This window comes from Hirundo rustica, chromosome 8 (assembly GCF_015227805.2).
Source record: "Hirundo rustica isolate bHirRus1 chromosome 8, bHirRus1.pri.v3, whole genome shotgun sequence".
Taxonomy (NCBI): Eukaryota; Metazoa; Chordata; class Aves; order Passeriformes; family Hirundinidae; genus Hirundo; species Hirundo rustica.
Window position 1 is genome coordinate 7,518,510 of NC_053457.1, and position 26,392 is coordinate 7,544,901.

General features: G+C 39.6%; 1 protein-coding gene across 2 annotated transcripts in view; it reads right to left on the reverse strand.

Annotated features, from left to right (window-relative positions):
* Positions 1–26,392, reverse strand: part of BICC1 (BicC family RNA binding protein 1) — a 90,089-nt gene that overhangs the window by 20,254 nt on the left and 43,443 nt on the right. The window contains exons 3-5 of one of the 2 annotated variants that reach the window (XM_040071050.2): positions 24,882–24,951; positions 2,082–2,161; positions 755–913 (exon numbers count right to left, since the gene is read on the reverse strand). In XM_040071050.2, the coding sequence (XP_039926984.1) occupies positions 755–913; positions 2,082–2,161; positions 24,882–24,951 (309 nt within the window). Of the gene's footprint in view, positions 1–754; positions 914–2,081; positions 2,162–7,894; positions 7,919–24,881; positions 24,952–26,392 lie in introns of those variants that run through there. The other variant, XM_040071051.2, reaches the window with a different exon arrangement.

A 26,392-nucleotide genomic window follows, 5' to 3' on the forward strand; every position in this document is an offset into this window, starting at 1 on the left:
ACTATCTGAAAACTATAGCCAATATAAGAAAATGTTACAACATATTAGGTTATATATATTTAAAAACAGTGGTTTAGGTCAAATCATGGAATTATTACTGTCTACATGTGTTCAATGCTAATATTCAGACAACAGTAGATTTTCTTGAACGCTTTGAAATTACCACATTTTGCTCCGCAGCCGTTAGGATGCACAAGTGGGAATTCAAAGTACAAGGGTGAGAGACTTGAAAGTAAGCATTCCACCAATATTAGTATTAGAAAAGATGCACAATTCAGGCTCAATGACTTATTCTAATGAAGTTGAACTCTTAGGACATTCATATCTGCTGCCTATTTGCTAAGTTTAGTCTACAAGTAAGTTACACCATAAGCAAAAAGCACCAAAACCAGAAATCAATCAATATGCTGAATAAGTCAGTGTTGAACAGGAAAAAAAAATTACAAAAGCAGATTTTTTCATACCACTTCTCTACCGTTCACACTAAGTTGCTGACTTCAGTATGCACAAAGTAATTTTAGCTTAAAAAAATTAAAATGATTCATGAGCCATCACAAATTGTTTCCATCTGTTTTTAAAGATTTGCTCACTTAGGAAGCCCTGTACTTTCCACACAGTGTAAATACCAAAAATCTATTTCCCTGAACACAAACACACCATCCCCAAAAAACTCATATTGATGAGAGATGTTTAGAAATGTTTTATACTCCCAGGAATTACAATACAAATGAGCTCAGTGTTAAACAATACTTACTTGGTTGCTCTTCTCTGCTTGATTGTTCCTATTTGAGTCTGGAAAATGGATATGGCATCCCGTTTCCTCCATCACTTTTTTAATGTTATTGCCACCTTTACCTATCACATGAGAGTGTTCTGTATGTGAAACATCCATCTTCAAGGTTACCCGATTGCTCTGGAAATCAAGCACCCACAGTTAGATTTGGTCAGAGCAGAACCCGAGGATTTAACTTGTTAAGAGTAACGTTAAGTTCAAGAATGACATCCAAGTCGTATTTCCAAAGTATTTTTGCTATTACTGAACTTCTGCTCAAGGAGGGCGTTTTTAATAGCAACCAGTTGGCTGTTCATTTGGTCTTGCTTTCTTTCTAGTGAGGAAATAAGTTGGAGATAAACACCCCAAAAGATGCAGCTTAAAAAAATGACTAAGGCTTTTAAAATACCCCTGAACTTTTACCAACTGTGACTTAAGCGTCCTTTTGCAATTTATTTCTAATTTCTTTTAATTCTGTCTTCTTTCAGTTGAAGTCATGCACCCCTGTTTGATCTGAAAGGATCACATTATGAAGGCTTTGTAAATCAAAGCCATGGGACCAAATAACTTTTTTCTTCCTTAACCAATATTTTTTTGGTAAATGAATTTTTTAAAATGCACGGCCTACAGCTATTCTTAAAAGCTCTGCTGTTAACAGCTCATAATAATGTTGTTAATAGTTGTTCAAAAAAGTGGTGCTTATCACTCGAGTGCTCCTTTTGGCAATCTGCTCAGAGAAGCAGGAAGGTGCCATACAACTACACAGGAGCCATACACACTGCCCCAAAAGAGCTGCTGCTGAATGACAACAATATCTGATGAACAAAAGAGACCCCCGGCCAAAATCCACACGTTTTAGAAGTTCTGGTCCTGATGTTTCAGAGTGTAATAATAGAGTAACAGTTAAAACGTAAAACAGCATCAATGCTCCTAAAATCAAATTTCAAACAGAAACAAAATGTTAGGTTCTCTGAAGTGGTTGCATAATCTATTGCTTGCAGGGAAGCAGTATTTCAGATTTTGAAGTAAAACCCCAATTCAATGAACAAATCACTTATGCTTTTAGCCATATGGCTGGAAATACTGTTTCTATATAATTCAGATCTGGAAAAGCTGCTTCAAGCAAGTATTTTTCTTGCAAAATGTTTAAATATGTGGGTATACACCAATATCAACATCTGCAAGGCATTTATTGGAGACTTTGCTTTAGCGTGTCCATAAATACCTTCTCTTGGAACGTGCCCATTAAAGAGATCAATGTCACCACAAAATCAGGGGCTAAGGTGTCATTCTATGAAAGTTTTCTTACTTTTGTGTCCAACACAGACATGATTTTCTCTTTTGCTTCTTTAACGTTCTCTTTTTTCCCAGAAACTTTAATATGGGGATCTATAAAAGAAACAAACGTGTAAGAAAAATACAGTAAAATACCTATAAAAAAAATTTCCTCACCGCTCAAATAAATTTGAGCCCATTATTTATAATCCACTGATAAACTGTACCACCAGCCTTTGGGATTCAGCTGAAGACCAAAATGTCTTATTCCATCCCTTCAGCCCCACCATTAGGAATACCAGATGAATTTATAAAACATGAGAACTGACTCAAAATAAATAGAAATCGAATTCCAAATGCATATCACAGTATCATAAACACTGCCTGCAATGCAATCACATAGCTAAGCCAACATATCTTCTCAAACCAAAAGTAACAGCGCACAAGTCAAAGCTTTTTGGCAGCCCACCAAACTCAAACCGTCCCTCATCATCCCCTTTGTTACATTTAATTAGTCTCTACAAATATCCTTTGCAGTTTTATCCTGGCACTAAAGGTGTCTCTCCAAGGTTTTCTGATTGCAGTTATCAAATGAAATTTAAATGACACTTTTCTAAAACAAATTGCTGAAGTTCAGGTACATAAATGAGCAGGAACACCCACTGATGGTGGGGTTTGCCAGTGAGATCTCAAATACTGACTCTACAGCCCACTTGGTTTACATGATAATTTTCAGACCACTGCCCTTAAACGACACAAGGTGTTGGGCTGAGCTAGCAGGTGCAGTTCTGCATCCCGTAATATACACCTGGACAGAGAGCACAGACCCAACTTTGGAACTAAACCAAGCACTCCGAGTGTGAAAATGACACGTCAGCCAGTTTAGCAGCACCATCTGGTGTCCAGGAGCACAAAGTGCCACAGTGCAAAATTACCATCAAAACATCGAATGTAAGCTCGGTTACAACAAACAAAGAGAAGCCCAACTACCACCCACATTTCTAATTGTTAAAAACAAGGGTATGGTACTGCTGAAAGATGCCTCTTTTGCAGTGCCTTTTTCTCTTGTGATACAAAGGACTGTCCTTAAAAAAAAAAAAAAAAACAAAAAAACAAAAAACAAAACAAAACAAAACAAACAAAAAAAAAAACCAAAAAAACCAAAAAAACAAAACTCCACTCTCTTCTGACTCTTGAATTAATGGAATTCATTATGGTAGACAAATATATACATCTTAGGGAATATAAAAATAAATATTTTCTCAGTGCCAGGAGAAAACAGCTGTAACACAACATATCTGCCTTTCCCATCATCTCAATGATTGAAATCACTTCCCTACTAAACAAATGTGAAATTAATACAACCTCAGGCTGTAAACCTGTTCTATTCAATTGAAAATTGAAACTCTTCAAGTCATGCCTGGATACTCTTTTCCCTCCAACAGTAAAAAATAAGCCTCTAGTCTTTACCACTGAGAAGTTCTGAGCACATTCAGCTGGGGATACAGAAACTCTGAAGGAGCACAGGATTCACTGCCAAGTTTCATGGAAGTCAAGAAAAATGCAGCATTTTGAGTTCTGAGAAACACATATATTTTATTTTTCAGATGGAAAAACCATAGTCACAAAAACATGGTACGCACAGAGAACCTACGGAAGCTTCAAAAATCTGCTGCTTCAGCCTTTCACAATGGAGCAAAGTCAAACAAAAACCCAACAAAATGGTCTTAAGGGCAAATTTTCTTTTCTTTTTTAAGCTGACAGGAAGCCATGTGGTTCTAATGCATTTAAGCTGTGAATGATATTTGAAGTGGATGTCGCAGTCAGAAATTCCCAGAAGCAGATTCTAGCACACTGTGTGTGCTCCAAGTGCTCTTTTAGATGCAACCAGGAAAAACACAAGGCCAGACCATCAGCACCACTGCAGAGCTGATTTTCACGTATTTGCAAACATTATATTTCAGCACACATTTGATTATATGTAGGAAAATTACCTGAAATCAAGCCTGGCATCCTATTAGCGCCAAAGGAGATTACTATCATTCCATAATATTATTTACTTACTCGTGGGTGAAAATACAGTTTAGAATAACCTATTTTTTCCATTTCTCATCTCAGTTGGACGCCTCTTTTCTGTTGATACTGACAGCGTCGGGCAAACATCCTGTATTTCTACATTTGTTTGTTCTTTTAAGATGAAAAAAAGCTCAACTGCTCAGTTTGAAAACAAAACCAAAGATGAACCCACAAAGCAAAAAAGAATCCACTGATGCCAGTGACCGTTCTAAAATATGACCAATTTTGAAAGATTTGGGAGCATAAGTACCCTCCTCTCCTTGCTTGACTTCTTGTCATGGACACAGTAGTTGGAAATGGATATGAAGTTTAGGTCACAGAAACTTGTTCTTTGAAAGTTGTTCACCCTTTCCTTCAGTGAAACACTATTTAACACAATATCCTCATCATATTTTGCCTGAAAAGAGTTACCTGTAACTAAAAGGTGAATGGCCTTGCATGATTTGAACGCACCTTGAAATTACATATGATCTGCAGGAAAACTCACAAAATAACAGTCAACAAGCAGATCATTTTAGGAATCAATGAAGAATTTAGAGAGACAATTAGATCAAAATTAACCTGATTTTCTGTGTATCACAGAAACAATATTTCTTAAAATAGCCGTGGAATCAAACAGCTCGTTCTCTTTGCAGCGGATTGCCTGGATTAACAGCTCAATTAATTACATTCAATTAAGGAAAAAAATCCTACCTTGTCTTAGGCACTAAGACAAAAATCTTGGTTGGATATAGCTCTAAACTTAATATTTGAAACAGCTACAGGTGCGATGGCAGCAACGCACTGTCAAAGCCCCCAGAAATATCCACGGCACTCTCAGAGGTGTGAAGAGGATTGCCAGGCACAAAGCTGCAACGCGTGCGAGGCACGTCTGGTCCTGGCAGCGCAGATAAACACAAACTGCAGGTGTTATTTCCACCGACCCGTGTGGCCACAGCACCGGCACACAGCCCTGGCTGGCAGGAAACCACCCACTGACCCAACCCACTCCCCTGGCTGGGGCCACAGCAATGCCACCTCTGTCCAGGCGATGCTGCATCATCCCTCATCCCTAAGGAATGCAGGATTTGATGCCTGCATTTACTGGGGGGGGAAAAAAAAAAAAAAATCATCCTTTTTTGTAAGCTCCTCAGTATAACCGGGAGTGTATTACATATAAAACTAGAGAGAACAAAGAGCAGGTGCCTACCATAAATAAAGACAAGAGACACCAAAGCTTTGCAAACACAGAACAAAGGCTTCAGAAGAGGTCTGTGTGCTGGAAGCGTACTAGGCCTTAACACTTTATTTAAAGTGTAGCATCAGACCCTGGGAAAGGTTTTTAACTCCTAAGAAGCAACATGATGAGTGTCCTGCAAACTATAAAAAATGCCGTTCTATAGTAATCCATCTTTTCCATCCATTTTGAAGGGCAGTATATTTTCCTTCAGGAATGGAAAATAAATAATTAACTTTAGCAGGCCTTCTTCCCCGCCTCTCAAGAATGGAGGAATATTTACACAGAATAGAAAGCTGAAGTTACACAACAGATACCGCTGGAAATTTTTCTCAGCAGCCTTCATTTTGCCAGACTCTTGCCTTCAAGTGGTCTTTTATTGCTCCTATCCTCAAATTCCTCACTCCACACTTTGGCAGAGTTTCACCTCCCCAATCTTTGTCCACAGCTATACCAAGCAAGCCTCCGGCTTTTATTGCTACTATTGTGTGTGACACTTCAGTAAACAAAACAAAATTCCTCCAAGCAAAAGCATGTCTGTGCCAGTGCAAATGCATCTACACCAGCTTCTGCCAGGCAAGAAATATTTTGAATAATGAAGCCATTGAACTGTGTGGGCCTCTCCTGAAATTCAAGTGTTAGATTTAGTGTGTGGGGCAGCTCTTCAGATCACAGCTATGCATCCAGCTTGTTTACAGGATGAACAGCCTTCAGTTAAGTAACACAAATACCAAAATACCAATACTCTAAAAATAGCCAGACAACTGGGCAACACCAGGGCAGATGACAGTCATTTTTAACGAGGGGCTGATTAAGATCTGAATAGCCCGAGAGTATTACAGAACTTGAGCCATTCAAACAAAAAGACAAAAGAAGAGATCCAGCATTTTTAAGGGACAAGCTATGAGAGTGTCTGTCCCAAAAGTACCAACAAAACCACACTAAGCTATGTGAGAAATTAAAATTAAGGGGGAAAAAAAAAAAACCCAAGCAATAAATTAACACGTAGAAGTTGGTATGTTCTCATCTGAAAGGGCAAATACACTGATCACTCTGCAACAAGATGAAAAAACAGACCTATAAAAAAAGTGAAGTAAGCAAAAAGGTCAAGTAAGGCTTCCTATTAATATGGAAAAAAGTAATCTAAAATTGAAACAATTTATTTAATGCTCATAAGTAAATTAGGAAATACTGTGTGTACAGGTTTAGGAGTGGATATTCCCTCACCAAAGTAGATGATTGGTAATAGCCAAGAGAGACTTGAAAAAGGCTCAAACTATTGCCGTGGAAAAGCAACATTAAGGCTAAAAGCATGGAGCAAACGCTCAGGAGTAAGGGCACATGCAAAGGAGCTCAATTGAATAATAAAATAAATTTGTGACTTGGGCACCTGGTGCTGTTGGCTTACCAGTCTAAAAGAATTCTTACCCTCGCTCCAATATAACTCAGGGCAATCACTTCTCCTCCCAGCGTCTAAACCACAGAAGGAAAAAACTACTCGTGTATTAAGGCAGAAAGCAATGAGCCATTTCCTACTGCAGGCTCCTGAGTATTCTCAGAGGTATCACTCAGAAACAACATGCATTTTTTTCATTTGAGGCTCACCGTTTTTCTTTTTCAGCTGAAATTAGACTGCAGCATCATTTTCTCTGAACGAGATTTCACCCAGCTAACTTGGGCATGATCAAAAGCCTACCAAGAACATCATAAAACTCCACATGGGCTGCAAGCAATTAATAGTGTCTTGAGAGGAGACATACCCTGAGGCTCTGGGCATTCTGAGGGATCTATTTGTTGTGGACAAACAACTGATTATGAAATGTCCCTGGGAGGAGCTAGAGACACTGCCTATATGTGTGCACACATTTGAAAGACTCTTTGCCTTCCCAGCACTTTTTCAGCCTTTTTTTTCCCCATTACTGGCACCTAACTCCAGACCATGTTTAGAAGGATTTCTGTTCAACTCAGGACGTGAGAAGGAAGCTGAGAGAAAGCAAACACTTGTTGCACTGCTCCCGCACACTGTTCCCTCCAGGGAAGGCATTTTACACGCAGCCCTTCGCTCTTGTTACAGTTTGGCTGCTGCCGTGCTGTCACCTGTGGAGCATTAACTACCAGAGCACTGCTTTCCCTGTAACAAGGTACAGCCAGCAATCCCATCCTCACTTCTCCATTTACAGTAAACACTCCTATACACACACACAGGCAGACAGATGTTCACAGGGACTGAGGAACACACCGACATCACACACACAGACACCTGGTAGAGCAGAGAATCTTGTTTCTCAAAGACTTCAGCATAGCTCAAAAGAAAATGTCAATATCTGCAACAGGCTGCTTAAAATGGCTCTCAGAGTGAAATATCTTTTTGATGCAGCCTCACAAATTAAAAGAAATGAGACGCGCTTGTACACGGATCATGGCTGAATCCCACATTTGGAGCTCTTAGCAGCTTTGAAACATCCCAGCAGAACACTGAAAATTCGTGTTCAGAACGCCCAGAATTAGGTGAGAATTAGCTAGAAACATCAGATAAGCTTTAAAAAATAGATTACCTGTACAACATTACGCTTGGAGAAATAAACTATTGATGACTGGATTTCGGACCACTGACAGAGGAAATGAAGTTGAAAGACTTCTCTTAAAGCATAAGCAAAGAAGGGAAGACAAGGAAGAGGTAACAGATCGTATGGCAATTTAAACAGAAAAGTGACCAGATTTCAAGGGAGAAGGGGAAGGCCAAGGTGGTGAAGAAAACCTGAAAAGAAGAAACGAGAATGGATTAATTGTAAAGACCAAAACACTCCATTTCAGTTACACAGCTTCAGTTACCACCACGATGAGCTTAAACTCCTTATTTAATTTCTAAAAAGAGCCATTAAGGACATTTTGCAAATCCAGTCAGCCACGAAAAGGCACATGCCATGCAGCCCTCCTGCTGCCTCTTGGGCAGCTCTCTTTAGCCCAACAGCCACCCAAAGCAAGGCAGTCTCTCAGCAGGACACAAAATCTGCTATGGCTTATTTTTTTCAGCATGGACCCAACAAATTCACAGTTCATGACTTAAAGGTCTGTTGCCATTGTAACTCAAAGCACAAACACAGAATCACAGTGCCTGGGAAAGAAAATAAATACAGAGAAGGAAAAAGTTATAGTATTTTAAGATCAGCTTAATGGAGGACTAGAAAACAGCCATGACATTCCTATCAGAAATAACACCACTGTCTCCTCACTGCACGCAGACTCATACTCAGGGTTGCACTTCTGATGCATAAGCCATGAACTAATTTTAGTTTCTCACGCACACACATGCTCAAAAAAGTCCTTGTGACTGCGTTTTTCTAAATAAAAAACATCATCTGACTCGTGAGCTTAAATTCACGCCTCAGGCTGAGCCTTCCTTGCAGTATTCTCACATCCAATCAATCCCTGGCTGCTGCTGCACCTTTTAGTGTCTGATTGCTGTGACTGACTGCACCCCACTGTGCGAGCTGGTCTGGACACAGCCGCTGGAAGGACAAAGCCAGCGGCTGGACCAGGAGGATGCAGTTAGCCTGGAGCAAAGATTAATGCACTATATAGGCCCGAGTGAGCAGGACAAACAGACCTGCCCTCTTGGGAATCAGGATGGAATGAAATGTTATTGGAAAGATAAAAACAGCTGCCTCCCAAACAGGACCGCAGACGTCAGGTGACTAAAGCCAAAGAGAGCTCACAGAATATTTTGGATCACCACTACAAATACTTTACCTTCCCTGCTTTAGTATCCCACTCTGTGAAAGGAATTTTCCCAGGAAAGTTTTCCTTTCCCAGGTTATTATATTTTAAGAGGTTATTTCCATGGTATTCCTGATGAACACCGTGAACAGGTATCATTTTTTGTTTGTTTCCTCTGTTTTTCTAAACAAAGAGAAAAATGGCAAGTCCAATAAAGAAATATCTAAGCTGTCTTCTTGAGAGCTATTCAAGTAGCAACAGCTACATGAACTAGATGAAAATTACGACAATAATAATCAATGACAAATTATGACAATAATCCAGTAAAACTCCAGTCCAGAGGAACAGTGACTCACGGGCTTAGTAGGCTCTTACAAAGAAGAACTCCAGTACAAGCAGACCACTTTCACTGCCCAGAATTTCTTCCTACGTACCAGACACTAATTACGTTGCTTACAACAGATACATACTAAATAAGAGAAAGTGAACTCTTTTTTGAAGCTGTAAGAAGTCATTTTCCTAGACAGTGAGATCATTAACACACACCTATCTCTACATCTTGGGCTTGAAATTTGAAAGATCAATACATATTTTAAACTTATGATAATATTAAGGATATGAAATTTCACTCAAAAATTGCTGTGGTATCAACAAGTTTCTGCCGTTGACTGAACATGACTACTTCTTTTATTATTTTTTAGAAGCACAAGGTACACACTTTTTTTCAGCCAGCGTGGCAATGTTTTGGCTTTTTCCACACACCATTCCTGTGCAGGCTCTAGTCTCCAGGAAGAAAAAGAGAGAGATAAGAAAAGCAGAGTTTCCATCTTCCTTCTAAACCCACTTGGGATGCACCTAATCAACAAAAATATTATCCATCTGGTGACATTCAATTGGTTCTGAATACTAAACCCTTCTAGATGCTTTTATACCAACAGGTTTTTGTGTGAATATTGAATCACATTTTAATCATGTAATAATTGACCATTTCTTAGCTTTTAGCATAGCAATATGTATATAGCACTCCAAGAGCTGTATATCTTACATTAGAAGGTTATTCACAGATATTAAATTACTTTCATCAGTATAACATGCAGTCTGCAGCTGATTTGGGAAGAGATCCTTCATCTCCTGAACACTTCTGGTTTTCTCTTCAGGGAGGGGCTCAGAGCCAGCAAACACCGCCAACACTGTTCCCCTGTAAGGGCAATTTCTTTGTGATATACTGAGAAATAAAAACACCAAACACCTGATTGTCCAGTGTTGCCTTTCAAATCAAGAAATTATTCCTGAGCTGTTCTCAGATGAATTGTCTCTGCATCACTTCTGTCCATCTGTCTCTCCCCATTATTACACTAATAGCAAAACTCACCTCTGGGAAATGAATCGCCTATTGAGCACCTCTGCAATGTGCCTTTCAGCAGTCACTCTGACAAATTGCATTTTGTGTCCCAAAAATTGAGTTTAAATAGAAAGATGGGCATCAGAGCAGAACACTCTCAGTCTCCAGTTTACATGCAAATGCAGTTCATAGCACTTTGCAAGGTATCTGCTAGCTAGAAGTGCCTAAAAATCCCAAATCAATGCATTGACTAATTCCAATTTCCACTGAAAGATCATGACAAATTTGTACTCTCAAGTAATTTAATTACAGCAATAAGTTTATATTACTACATTCCAGGGCTTGAAATTTCAGTTGCACTACAGCTACGGCCAAGCACACTCACTGGATGTTAAACCCCTTGATAATTCCCTTCATATTACAACTGTGTTTGTATTTTACCCCTCCCTTGTCTTGTCAAGTGTAAACAAATCTGTTCTTCGCAGAAAACACATCAAACCCCGACCAAAACCAGAAAAGCCCCAAATCTTCCTACTCTTACAGGAATTGACCAAAGTTCAAATCACTCCTGTGTAAGTGGAGTTAAAGTACAATGCCCACCTGCTGGCTCCTTTGCTGCCTAGAGTTTCCTTAAAACATTCACCAGCCTGACCATAAATGCATTTTATCTTCCTCTGAGCCAGTAGAAATTCCTGGCTCCAAGCTCTCACGGCTGCAGGCACACACCCCCCGAGCACACAGGAGATAAAAGGCTCAACAAAATGTGACTTTCTTTAAAAGCCTTCTCGCCTGTCACCTCTCCTGCACGCCAAGAGCGGAGAATTAATGGCTGGGGCTGTTTTCTGAAGTGGCAGCAGTCAGGAGGCTGGGATAAGTGACTCCAGTAAATGAGGGATTTGCTGCCAGCTGCTGGCACAAGGGATGCTGTGGGTTTGTGCGTGTCTAACTGCTCGGCTCACAGAGAACCAAGGCGAACTCCTGTGGCCCGGTTTCAAATGGCCTGGGATGGTCTTTCTGTCCATTTATGTATTGCAAAACAGGGAGGAGTCATCCATGCTTGAGTCAGCTGCTCCAGAAACAAAAGAAATAAACAAACTTGTGATCTAAACACAACGGTTCTTTAATTTTTAAAGTACACAACTGTGGGGTTTGGGGGAATTTTTCTTCGGAATATAAGAAACAGTACGCACTGACAGCTTCTCATTTACAGGGAAAGTTAATAAAAAGCAGATGGAGGTCATAATACAGCAACTACAATACATGCTGTAATTAATCTGGCACTCCAAACAATAAACACAATGTCAGCAAGGGACTCGCTTTAAATCTCTAAGTCAATTACAGATTGGGCGCCTGAGCAACACATTACAGAAATCACTGACCATTTACAAAGTTGCACTGAGATAAGAAATCCTTCACTGCAACAGGTACTCTGTAGCATCATTAGGAAGCTCAGCACTGAGTACCTAGAGTGAATACTTGGAGGAGTATTTAAACTAAAAAGACTTTTCCCCCCTCAAAATATTCACAAGCCAAACATCATAAATGCAGAAAACAGCAGAATTCTTCCACCTTCACATCTCACCCTGAGGGAGCAAGCCACTGGCCAAAAAAACCCCCTGGAAAATTCATGTGTATGCACACATTTCAAATGGCAAAACATGCAAATACTATCACTCTTGGCAAGTTATTAAGAAAACTAGACTAGAAGATAGTGAGGCATAGGAAGTTTGGGCCCCCAGACAGAGAGTATGTCCGCTCAGAACAGTGGCAGTGCTGTTTCATTTGAAATGCTGAGAAAAATCAAAGAAAATCATCTTCGTTTCAAGTTCTACATCCACAGTTGGAGGAAAAAAATTACAAATCACTGTGTCAGTTTTCCAGTAACAGTTTCTATAAAGAAAAAAATAATTACAGCCCCTTTCCAGCCATCTCCTACAAATATTTCATGTCCCACCAGTTTGAACCAGGAAAATGTAGAGCAACACCTATGGACAAATAACGTAAATCAGCTGAAAATTGTCCCCACAGCTGAGCTGTCTAAATACTTGTGGGAGAAGACAAGTTTTCCATTAATTGTAGCAAAATCAAACTCTAATTCACAAGTAGAGCAAAAAAACCCCAAAACTGGTAATTCGATCAATGATAAATCTATGTCATATTCATAAAGTTGCTTTCAACTGATTTTACTTGGGTTCGTTTCAACCAGCATTAAAACAAAGGAGTTTTGTAAATATTTGTGTATTATAACAGTCTTGGGAGTTACTTAAAAAATTACCAGCCAACACTAGACTTAAAAACCAGAGAATTGCTTGAGCTAAACCACAAAATACGAGCCAGCCCTCCCCATACTCCACCATGCCAGTTTAACCCTTGAACGCCAAGGCTGGGCATAGGTTTATGTCAATATTTTGGTTAGCAGCTATGGCCTCACAAACCTCACTCTCTGGATAACCTTTAGCCTGCCCATGGGGGAAAAAAAAAAAAAAGTAAAAAAAAAAAGTCATCTCATTAGGGTGATTAAGGCACTGGCAACTGAAAGAGGTCAGCAAGACAAAAGTTCATATTAATATCAGGAAGTAGAGAGCACCAACTCTCCCCACAGCTCTTGCTGACATCTCTTCCCGGCCAGCAGATGAGGGCAGAACTCCAAAGGGCACCACTTGCAGACAACTGCAAGTGTTCAGAAACTGCAGTTTAGGCACTCAAGTCTAAGTTACCAGATGCTCATTTTCAGCTGCTGCTGATGCTGGCAATGACTGAGGTTAAAGTTTTAATTGCAAAAATAACAGAAGGTGAAGAAGCAGAAAATACGCAAAAAAATATCTGTGTCTCTTAATGCGTGTTAGGCAGGCAAGAAAAAAGAGTTAATGCAAAAGAATCTCTTACTTCTTAACAATTTCTTGTTTTGGGCTGATATGCTGCTTACACTGCTAAGAAGCAATTTTCAATGTAATGAGTCAGCTGATGAAAAGCATAACCCATTTTGTCATAGCTTTCTTATCTTTATCTGGCATTCTACCAATAATTCACGCTATAAATGGCCTTCTCTATAGTAGCTTCTTCTGGTTTATTTTTCTTCCAACCCCACTACTCCAGAACTAACTCCATCTTTAACTTACGGAATCCAAAATCTGCTCCCCTCCCAAATGCACCCATGTACACTGTCCTGGCATTCCTACAGGGACTCTTTCTTGCAGCATCCTTCAGTAAGCAAATCCACAAGAAGAAAAAAAAATAAAGTATGGTCCCAAATAGCCACTTTCAGTATTTCTTGCCCTCACAGAAAGCACACGTTCAATCTGACAATCCAGATTTCTTGGATGTGACCAAATGTGCATCTGTAAGCCAATCCACCTTGGCAATCCCCCACATGAGAGCACCCAGAGGCAGGAGAGCTGAGCGTGAGCTTCACTGCTCACTGCGCTCAGAGCAGCAGGAACAGCCGACAGCAGCTATACACAGGAATGCATCTTGCACATGTAGAGATACAAATTTACTGCTGGAAATCTCAGTGGGAGCTGTTTGGCATAAGAGGATTTTAAGCCAATTCCACGACACAGCTCACACTTTTCTGAAGCCCAGTGTTTTCACAGCTTATTTCTTGGCTACTACTCTCCTCCAGCACTGCAAAACCAAGTTTACATTATTTGACATTGCACTGGACAAATCCAATCAGCTGGATGAAAGCTGCACTCAAAATTAATCCTTTTTATTGCCATCTTGGTTTACTTGCACACATTCTAATTCTGTTTTGCAATTTTTTGGTAGAAATTGCCAATATCCTTAGCTCCCATGGACTGGAAATTCATATTTTGCGTTCCTGGTATTTTAAGCCATACATATGTTTTGATGCAAGACAAGACATCTGGCAAATGTTTAACAAATTTAAATTGCAGCCATCAAAACTACATCTTTATGGCAGCTGCACAAAGACATCAGATGGGAATAGTGACATGTTTGACACCGAATGACTAGTCCAGGACAGTAATGAAAGTAAACATCAATACAGCAGCACTTACCAGCTTTTTCCTAGGATATTCATTAAGTAAGAACCTCAGAACTGTGTCTGATCTAATTTCCAAGACAAGGATATGCATTGGAAATTCATGCTGGACATCTATGAACACAAGGCTGCAATCTTCCTCACCACTTTTTGCAACACGCATTTTCACCATCTTCCTCCTTTGCACCTCCCATCTGTTTTCCTGTTATCTTTACACCACCTTTATCACTAACTCTATTATTCTACTCTTTCAAAACCCTAATTTCTTTAAGACTCCCACTCTAACATCACATTCCCTGCCATCCCACCTACCTCCTTCCAGCTGGCTTCAGTCCCCTCACCAGCCTCTCATTTCCTCTCCACGTCTCTCCCCATTCCACTTCATTCCCAACTTTGTCCTTTCCCACAGCTTTGTTCCCATTAACAAGAGCTCGTCTGCCTTTCCCTTTCACAGGAGTTAATACAGGGTGAACATGTTGCCAACAGCCCTCTGAGACTGGCCGTGGTTGGCGAGCATTGCCAGGTGGTTTTGGCCTCCCCAGCTAAAAGAAACCAATTCCAAAGCCAAAACTACCAGGAGTGCCCAACAAGCATTTACCAAAAAAAACATAAATGTTTTTAAACATTAAAAATCTGGACCAAAAAGGTCACCAGAACACTAGCTATGTCCAGGATTTTGATCTCTTTCAATTTGACTTGCTTTACAGGCAATGTTAGTCTTGCCAAATAATCAAGGAATTAAATGACCAGCACTGTTTTATACAAGGTTAAGTTTGTACAGATGAAAAGCTTAAAATTCTGAAAACTGTACTATGGCTATTTTTCTGATATGCCCTCCTACTGCTACTTCAGAAAAATCATATGATTCAAATTGCAGTTTCCAGAGGAAGTCATTAAAGAGACTAGAATTTCTATCAATGATGGTTTTGTAAGTTTGCACTTGGTCTTTGGCACCGACTCTGGCTATATTTAGAATGCACAGTATAAAGAACGCTTGAAATCAAAGCACACACAAAAAAATCAGAATTTTACCAGTAACACATCAAAGTCGCAGGGAGAGGATGATACTTCTGTGCACTGTGATTTCAAAAGTTTTACAGGGCTTGATCAGGGCTGGAGCGGGAATACAGCAGCCAGTCCTACCTGCAGGTGCTGCGGTCCCCAGGAAAGCTTCTCTGGGGAAGGCACCTACAGAAACACCGTATCAAACACTATAACTTTTACTGGTCAGCAACAGAATATCTCACATTAGGTATAATTGCTTCAAAGTATGAAAATGTAGTGTTCTCACCGGTAATATTCAAGGGCAAGAGATTTTTTTTTTCCCTCCAAACTGTGACAAGACTGTTAAGTAGATTTCTGCCACGCATCTTTGCTTCTCCATGCTTTTGAGAGCTGGAGGGTTCTGGCCTCCTCCACTCAAGTAATTTTTTGTTCCAAATCAAAACAAGAATTCAAATCCTGTTTACCAACCTGACATACCATTGCCACTCACTGAGCAATGTTCAATGCATATCTGGTGTGTTGAAATTAGCACCCTCAGTTATTCATATTAGTGTCAGATATTTGCATACAGTGACACATTAATTTTGGCAGCAAGAATTTCTCAACATCCCTTTACGCCTTCTCAACCATTAGGATTGAAACTCATGGAAGCAGGAGTATGTCATACTCCAAAAAAAAAGATGAAATGTGACACTTGCCCCTTTTTAACACTTCTCCAACCAAAGCCAGAAAAAAGGACATGGTGATAAAAGAACAAAAATGTACCATGGGCACTTAACACCAAGAGTTCATCTTCTCTCATGAAAAATGCTCAAGAGGATGAACAATCCCTTCTCTAAAGGAAAAAGTACTAGAGTAATACAAATAGCCTTAATTTTGCTACAAGGTCAAGCACAAAAATAAGCTAAATGCCATTCTAAGGAACATAAACTTGTAATTTCCCAGACTGTGTACCAAATCTGACTGAAATTTTATTTTATGAAGGAACTGCATAGGTAAGAAACCATCTTACTCCCCCGTCCCCAAATACTGCCAGCATTCTCAAGAAACATTGCAGAGAACCCTTCATCTCCTGGCATGAGCAGCTCTCAATTCTGTTGCAGAATCATTTGTGCAATTCATCTACTTTTAAGATATGAGCTTTTTTTTTTTTAAGAAATCTACTTATATACACAGTTCTTAACTGGACAATTGCATAACAGGGTGAATCTTTTTTCCTCCGTTTTTAGTGAGGTCAAATAAGAGCTGCAAAGGAATTTTGCTGCACACAGAGAGCTGACACAGAATACCCCAACCAATGGTTCTGTTGTCATGGGCACCAACAAGGAAAAGACATTTAAATGCCAAGATTTTTGAGAAGAACCTTTACTGAACTGGTATGAAGTCAGACCCACAATTTTATACCTTGGGAACCAAAACAAAACAGCTTTAGGAAAAATTCTGCTGACAAAAGAGCACTGGCCCCCATGACCCAGCCGCCCTGAATGCCCCCTGCGTCAGTGGGACTGGCACCAGGGCATGCCAGGCTGCAGGGCTGAGCTGCCTAGCAGGGAGCTGTGGAGGCAGGGGACGGGCTGGAAGCACGCAGCAAGGCAGGAGACAGAGAGAAGACCACAACTGTGCTGTTTGCCAGCTGTGAAAACAATCACGTCTCCCCTTACTTTGTTTCCAGCACTTTCATCGATGCCCACACTGAAATCAGCGCGGAGTCTAAACAAATTAAACCTTGATCATGATCTAATATAAAGTTACCTCTGTAAGTGCTTAAGCATCCAGGCACTTCAGAGGTTGAGGTGCTCTCTTCTCTGCATCACTCTACATCCCTAAAGACCACGGAACAGGAAGAGTCATCACTCCATGCATGCTCAGTTCCTACCAAGAGTTGGGGTACAGCTTTTCAGGATAGTTGGCACAATTTTCAAAAGCACCTTAGTGGGTGAGAAGCTCAAGTTTGTCAGAAAAGCTCCACGTATCACTGCAGACCTCCAAGGGCCTGATTAATTCCCCCATCTCTTTTTTTTTTTAATTGGAGCTTAAGGCTCTAAACCAATTAAGTGGCTATTCATAGTACAGAATTTAGGGTAGGAAAATTAGCTGATTACATCCCACATTCACTCGATCTGGTTTGGTTTTGGGGTTTTCTTTACTGAGAACAGCAGAAGGTACAATTATTGTAACTAGAAACAGCACACAAAGATAGGAAAGTAGGTCAAGAGCAGGAGTTGACCCAAGCTATGAAAAACCACTGTTAAGAGTCCTTGGTTCATTAACAGGTGTTAATGAAGCACATGGTACTCCTGGGATGCTGTGTGACCTGCCCAGGTGGAGCTGATCCAGCACTTAAGACTCAGGTGCAAAACAAAACTCAGAGCCTTGTTGCATTTACAGAAACACAAAACATCGATTCCTTCTGCAGTAATTTACAGTAAAGAGTGTTTTCCTTGAAGATTGATAAATCAGTAACACAGATAAGTAGTGGTAGGCATGCAAGGAATTCCAGCACATGAAGTTCTGTTTCCTATTATCCACAACATTTTAATGCACTTTTAGAGGCTATATATGGCTACAAATGACGAGATGGCAATTTTAGAAGTGAATGAATTATAGGAGGACTATTAATATGAGTACTTTTACCCCACAATTTACATGGGCATAGTCTTTAGAAAACTAGCAGGATTCACTTCTGCATTGAAAGAATTAAGATCAACTAAGAAAACTAGCTTCTGTAAGAAAATGCTTTCATGCAACTTAAACTATCTCTGAAATACACAGTCTTTAATTTCTGCAGTTTTTCCACAATGCAGCTAGTCCCAAATCACATTTTACAAAAATTAACATGACGTATAATATATATACAATGTGAAAAAGAAAAAAATAATCAACTAATATCTCTTTGGCCCAGAAGAAGGAAGTAATCTAAGGAAAAAACTAAAAACCTCTGCTATGGCTGCAACTATATTAAGAAGGAGTAACATATCTATAAAGCCTTGAAGAAAAGAAAAACACCAAAGACCTAAAAAAAATGAGGTGATCCAAATAGTCATTATCCTATATGGAATCACAGGATCTTCAAGGTGGGAAAAGACCTCCAAGATCACAAAGTCCCTAACCCTAACCTTTGACTGAGCACCACCTTGTCAATTAAGCCATGGCAGTGAATGCCGCAACTGCTCCGTTTTGTTGAACACTTCCAAGGACGGCAACTCCACCACTTCCCTGTTCCCATTTTCCAATTCTTCACCACTCCTTCAGTAAAGATACGCACACAAACACATAGAGAACAGCATTATCTGCTTGGGAGTTGTGTAAGACAAAGAAGCAAGTAGCCTAAACAATCAGGCATTTTCTAGCAGCTTTTATGCTTATTTGACTGACCTAGGAGTTGGCCAATTTCTTGGGGAAATTTCAGGTTGTATAACCGCACTTTGCAGACATGCCAGCATCTGAAGAACATCAAGCCATCTGGTACTTAGGAAAAGGTCAAGTAGGTAATGTAAATTTAGTGGCATAGACCAAAATCCTTTCAGTATTTCAGCAATCCCAGCAATAACTGAAAGCAGAGAAATCTATTAATTCCACAAAACTTTGTATTTACTACAAAATACCATCAACGCAAGGAGAATCTGCTGAAGCAAGGGTCCAAACCCACTAGATAACACACAAGTATTTTTCCCTCTCCTCTAAGTCTCTCAGCATCTGCCTTATTGAGCCCTTTGCTTTTCTTAGGGGTGTTATGGTTTGGTGGAGTTTTTGGGGTTGTGGTTTTTGGTTGGCTGGGCTTTCCTGGGAGGAAGGAAACTCCAGAGACTTCCAGGCGCCCTACAAGAGGTTACAGTGATGTTTAAAGTTCCCAAGACCCCTAGATAACGATGCTGTGCAGGGTTATTTACCCTTCCATGATCACTGACATTTAATAACAAAAGACTGGGTTTGGACAGAAGCATTGACAAAGTCCTACCTGCACCCATTAGTCTGAGGTGGGATTTTTGCAGCGCGGAACTTCTGCACGGCAATCTCTCCTTGGTACAAATGTGGGATTCAGCTCAGTTGCAGTACCAAGAGCAATACTGCATAACTCATGATGCACTTGTGTTTTAAGCAGTGATGTAATCCCTCCATGGAACACGTGTGTAAATGATGAAGTGCTCGCACACAGGACGCTGAACTGGCAGTCACAACTCTGAACTACTCATACGTTCACCACTCCTGGGATATTTTACTGCTAGAGGTTCAGCTTTAAAAACAGCTCACACTCCTTTCCAAAACGATTGCATTGACAAACTGAATTGAGGAAATTGAGTATTTTTTGAAAAGAAAAATAAATTATCTAAAGACCTAAAATGAGATTTAAGATTTATCAGAAAGCCTATGGCAAAAGAAGAAATACGCTGGTATTTTATTTGCACACTTTGCTAAGGCAGCACAGCCTGACACCGCAGTTCTTCGTTCTCTCCCTCCCTGTTTCATCTGAAAATGTAAACTTCAGCTTCTATCACAGTACTGGGAAACAACTGAAAGTTGATTTAAAAGTCTGAAGTAAAAAACACTCGAGCTTACTCTAGATATCTAAGGCAGTAAAACTCCCATACAAACTTGGCCTTGAGTTCACTATGCAGTGAAATTTGTTTTAATAAAAGAGGAGGCTCTAGCTTTCATCACAACACCTCCTGAAACAAGCAAAGTGCTTCCCTTGTACCTAAACAACATTCCAATAAAACAGAGTGCGGTTTTACTAATTTGGCTGAACTCTCTCTGTGGTTATTTGCCTCAAATGTGGTATTACACTTATTAACTTCATTGTGCACATCACCTTCACAGCTTAGGATGCAAAGAGGGGAAACAGTTGAACTCGGCTTGCAAGATAATTTGCAAAAGGCAAAGTTTAATGAAGTGTGAAATCAAATTGCCAGGCCATGAATGCCAGCAGTGCCTAGTGATAGTTACTGCTGCCTTCCTTCCAGTGCCTTCAGCACCACTGTTTCTTGCTGCTCTCCTGAGATATGCATTCAACATGCTCCGTACTTGTGTCGGAGATATGCTAATAGAAAACAGCATGTAGGAAATGCTTTGATAACAGAAACTAGTCTAAATTTTTTGAAGTTACTCAAAAAGGTGCAAGAATTAGTGAAAAGTAAAATCAAATGAAAAAAAGTATAAACAGAACATGGACTAGATTTTTATTAACTAATGTAAAAATGCAGTGATAAGAGAGGAAAACCAGAAAAACAAAAAGCCACAAAGCCAGAAACAGCAAATAAGAGAAGAGGTAAATTAAAATAACAGAAGTTCAGGAGAGAAAGAAAAGAAATAAATTGGTAACTTCAAGACAAAAAAAAAAAAAAAAAAAAAAAAGAGATCCTGACTAAGGAAAATGGAAGCGGAATGAAAATATGAGAGTAAGGAAGAAAAAAAAAAGCAAGAAGTCCTTTTAAAAAAGTGAACGGTGGAAGAAACCCCAGAGTGCTACCTGCTCTGTAAGTTCAATTTATCGTTCATTTCCCCTTACCACCTTTTCTAACCTCCCAAAATATTCCCCGCTCCAACTCTCTGATCATCCTCCTGCTTAGAGCCACTAAGTTTCCAAGAGCTGAAGGGATTCTTATGGTGGCTGTTACCCAAAGGTATTTCAAGCTGCATTTTGAGCACACACATATCCCATAAAGACCATAACCCTCTGTGGAATACAAAGGGTCACAGGGGTATGGGGGAGAAAGAACTATAAATAAAAAGAATAAGGAATGTGGGTGAAATCTGAACTCCCATACACCCATTTCCTAAAGAACACCTTCAATACCCCATCCACAAGCACATGACATTCACCTGCTTCCAAGGCATTGAGCATTCCAGAACCATACAAACAAATGGGGAAGCACGAGCATCTATAGTTAGTGTTCAGACACCCAGCAAGTGAACAAGAACTCCCCCCTCCAAAAGTAAAAATTATCCATGGCTATTTTTAAGGCACCCTGGTCCCCCATGCGAGCACCAATGACAGCACAGCAGAAAGGGCTGGACAACAAGAAAAAGACAGGTCAGTATTTCCGAAAGGGAGAGCAAAAATCCCATTAGCTTATGCCTGTTGGGAAACTGGAACTACAGCAGCACCTGACCATTTAGGAATCTGGCGATCTATCCACACTGACATACCACTGAATAAATCTTTAAAAGACAATTAACAGCATTTCGAAGGAACAGTAATTACAACAGAGTGAAAAATCATGTTGAGAGCAAAAGTTACTGTCTCTCAATTTGGTATTAAACTCACCAGGACTGGAGAAGATCTCAGAGCTCCAGAACATGGGACACCCTGAGCTCTACAGCACCAGTGCAAGCAGTGCAAACACTGCCAGTGCCAATTCTGCCACTGATGGAATCACTCAAGAAGCGCTTTAAACTGTTCACTTTTCTCCCTAAACCCTTAATGCTATGGGATCTCTTTGGCAATCTGAACAAATGGCTGGCTGTAAGATGCTGTGGAAGATTTATATAGGTTTGTGTGTTTTCTAAACATCTATTTCAAAATTCTTTAACCCTCCTCATCACTAGAGTACAGCTAAAGCATCTGGTCTTCGTTAAAATCAGGAAATTCCTGTTTTGCTCTTATGAAACTGTTGAGAGTTGATAATAGCATTTTTTTTTTTAATTTAGCTTTGTGATGAAGTGTTTTAGAAAATTCATATTAAATAATAAATTTGAATTACCAAATTTTTAAAATCTGCTTATGCTAAATTCAGGTATTAGTCTTCTACAATTCAAAAACCCATCAGAAAACATTTATCAAGTGTAAGTTAATGAATTACCATTATGATACTTAAAAAATAGAATTCTGAACTCATCAAATTAAAAGTTATAACCCATATAACAGAAAACAAATGATACAGAAGTTCACAAGTCATCTAGTCTTGGTGCTTCAGCTTCACTATAGCATATTTTTTTTCTAAAAGATCATGAAAAGATTTTGGATCTCGTACAGAACTTAATCTTCATAATCTTGCTGAACCTTACTACGCACACCTTGGCTGTAAATTTCAATACCTTTGTGTTTCAATTCAAAACAACACGGTCCATCCTTATTGATTTAGTATCAGTAGTAACAAATTAAAACTGTCAACAGCAGTGAGAAGAACGATACCATTAACCCCTAAGTGCTTCACGACAGATTGACCAACATCACAGAAAGAAAAGCAACGACTGTTTTTCTCCTGTATCGGCAGGAAAGCTGGGAATGACCTAAGGCCACAACACGCAGGATGTGAAGCTGCTGAAACTGCAGGCAAATTATATCACAAAACTACACAAAAAAAATCTGGTCTGTCTTGATGATGACGGGGTCCAGCACAGGGCTGGGTAAGGCAGTGTCCATCCACAGCCGCTGCTCCCTCACTGAGTGACTCAGGCACTCGGTTCCCAGCCAGGAGACAGGCAGAGATAGCGTGCTCCGAGTTCAAGGCCCTGGAGAGACGGCCAGTTATTTGTTGCAGACTCTCCTCTCAATCACAAAATGTCATTAAGTGAAGCTAAGTGGATGTTACACACTTGGAATATTTACCCCTATATAAACAGCTGCTGTAGCTGCAAATAGAAAGCTACAGAACTGCAAACAACTGGTATTAAGTGCAAACAGAACATATAAACTACACTTTATTTCACAAGAAATAGGAACCTCAGGGTAAAGGGGCTCTTTGTACACACGCTGTAGTTTCCTATCTTAGGTGCATTATATATATACACACAACTCAGCACACCAGAGCTGGCCAGAGGGTACAAGTCTTAACTCTAGAGCCACCCTGAATTTGAAACTGTTTTTAATAGTATAGCATATTGCTAAAATGTCTTAAATGTCTTGTTTACAGCCCATCACTATCTCCCTATCTAAAGTTTCTTTTGGCATAAAGAATTTCTAGGATAATCATTCCCGCTGCAGATACACTCAGTATGCCCAGCTGTAATATGTGTCCCCTTTTCTCAATTTTTAGTTTTATCAGCTCATAACTCTGAGCTGTTTTATTTCCCATGGTGCTCAAATTCATTCCACGTACAGATAGAGCTTCACCACATTATCTTCTACTTAAGGTCACTAATAAAGAGGTTAGGTTAACTTACTTTAAAGCTGCATCTCCAAGTACCAATGTAGAAACCCAACCAACCACCTCTCTTACCTCTCTTGTCTTGGCCTTTCACTCATGCTTTTCATCTTCAAACTAAGCCCATTTAAATAAGGGGGAAAAGGGAAAAAGGTACAGGCATCACTTTATTTCTCCTTTTCTGCCCTCAGAAAAAGAACAAACTCTGGTGCCTCAGCTCCCTGAGGAGCATTAGGTGTGCATCAATTCACAGCACCCTGAGGAGAGGGAACACAGAACTCCCCAGGTTTGCACAGAGACCTTGTCACTCTTGCATCACTATAAATGTTAGTTCCACATACTAATGCTTACATACATAACACCTTTGTTTTTCCCAGTCTTAATTCCTTCCCCAGTTTTCCCCATTTAAGTGAGATTCTTTTTCCATGCAAGTAGGGAAAAGAAAAAATGAAATAAATTTGGACTTTAATACCATGTGGGAAAGCTCCTCAGGGGCCATCTCACTTTACACCATGAAAATTTTATTAATCCTGCACCTTTCTAAAAAGATCATTTTTCTTCTCAAGCGATCTTATTAATTTACTAAGGTTAGCCCACCAATACATTTCTATATATAGCAGAGAGAAATTATCTAAAGTTCACCTTCTTGGGTTTTAAATATCAATCAGCCTGGACAGACATTTAAAAATCACTCCCAATTTCACTTTTTTATGCAGAAGAGAAATTAAGTGTTTCTTTTCATCGGTCACAGCTCAGACTGCTTAAGAGCAGAACAAGAAGGTTTATTTCAAAGAGAGATGTTCCAGACTGTATACTTAGCTCACAGTAATAGGCTGGGCTTCCAAGAGAAGCATAATTTAAAACATAACACTGGTCATTCCTAAGAAACAGCTCCACTTAGGTTTCTCAAAGAACACCCAAAAAAGCAGGCAGGCTGTCCCTGTCAGGGACACAGTGAGTATTTACTGTTCTGCTGGGCTTGGCCAACACTCATCTTTGTACTCTACAGAAACAAACAAAAAAACCCCACAGAACACCCACTCATCTAAAATGTTACCAGAACCACTGACTTTGGCTGCTGTAAAATAGCAAAACTGTTCTGATTAAGATACAGAATCATACAGCAGAAGGCACACACACTTAATGCAACAGCACTGATTAAATAAAGTACTCACAGAAATGCAAGCTCCTTAAAATGGGTTTGTGTATCAAATACCTATATAAAGCCAAGATAACTTCAACAAGAAATTTCTGTAAGAAACAGTAGGTTGAAATCAAAATACTTCAGGTGACCAGTATTGATGTGAGACTCTAAGAATCCAATTCTTTATTCTGTGGTTTTACTATGCTAACAACGAATCCCAACCCATAATAAGAACAAAATAAAATACCTTTCTTTGATTTTGCTCCAATCTTCAACTTTGATGGCCAAGCAATCTGTGTATTTGTTTCTTCCATAATCTATTGAAAAAGAAAGCATTTTCAGAAAAATTAAGGTGGTTTTTTTTGCTCCTGCAAAGGCGTATGTTCATTCTCAGAAAATACAATGTTTGCCATTCTTAAAACTGTTGATTATTATTACTTTTAAATAGCACAAGCCATTAACTTCTCTGGTTTTCTTAAGAACTTTTGTCTGGTAATACATGTGGCTGAGTTCTGACCATTCAAAAGAACTCCACAGAGCAAAACCAAGATGCTCCACAGCTTCCATGAGGTTCAGATGACCACTAATAGCTAGAGCAGGCTCTACACATTCATCTCAGAGAGAATTTCACACTTTCACAAATATTTCTTCAGTTACCTTAAAATGGTTTTTAAGTAAAGCCTATTAAATTAAAATCAAGTCTTTTTGAGTCTCCATAAAAGGTATATTGATTCGCCTCACCTTTACCCAAAAGCAGCTTTTCATTATAAACTTATCCAGACTCCAGAATTTTTACTTCTTGGTTTAGCAGGTCAGAGCAGACGTTTGACAGCATTTATTTACTATGACACAGCGTGTAACCTATCTGTACATCTCCAACCAGCCAACAGGGAAAAACTGCGCACACTCTTATTCTGTGAAAACCATGCAGTCATTTAGCTCAGTGTCAGCTCTCATTCTGCTGCTGCCTTTGGCTCAGTGAAAATTCCAGCTGCCCTATTACAGGCATGCTATATTGAAATTTCACCCTGGCACAGAGCTACAGTGCTTCACCAACCCAGTCAGTTGTGACACAGGGAAGGATCTGCTTGACACCAAAGACTTTAGACAAACGAATGGAAATCCAGCTCCTAGGAATGCTGGGCATGTCTACTGAGACTGAAAGGCTTCTCTTGTATACAGAGATCTCATCAACAAGCATGCTGAGCTCACACCTCTCATCACAATTAAGATGGAATGAGAACAATTAAAATGTCAAAACAATTTGCAAAGCCACTTCCAAGAAGAAAACCAATGCATTAAGAAAAGAGCTACAATGCCAGTAACTTTCCTGTAACAGTGCAATTCAGAATTAAGGCAGATTTCTCTAACAGTTCCTAATTCTTATCTCCTACATCCAAATCCCAAGGACACCACAACAAATTCCAGATTAGCATGCCATGTGGAAAAACTGAAAGCATCAGCCAGACTTGATTATAGAGTATTTTTGGTTTCAGCACTATTGGGTAATAAGTTACAGCTGAAATAAAACATTTCCAGGAGGGTGAAATTCTACCAGCAACATACATATACTTTTCACCATTTTTCAATCCAGATGTGAAAAAAGCTATTTCAAAGAATTCACTTGTCTCTGATAAAAGGCTTTGGGCCAGGATTTTTTTTTTTTAATTGTGCAACAGGCAGTGAAATACACAGAAAATTGGAAGGCACTAGCTAAAAGGAAAAGGGAGATGCTACAACAAAGAATGGTGCAGGACT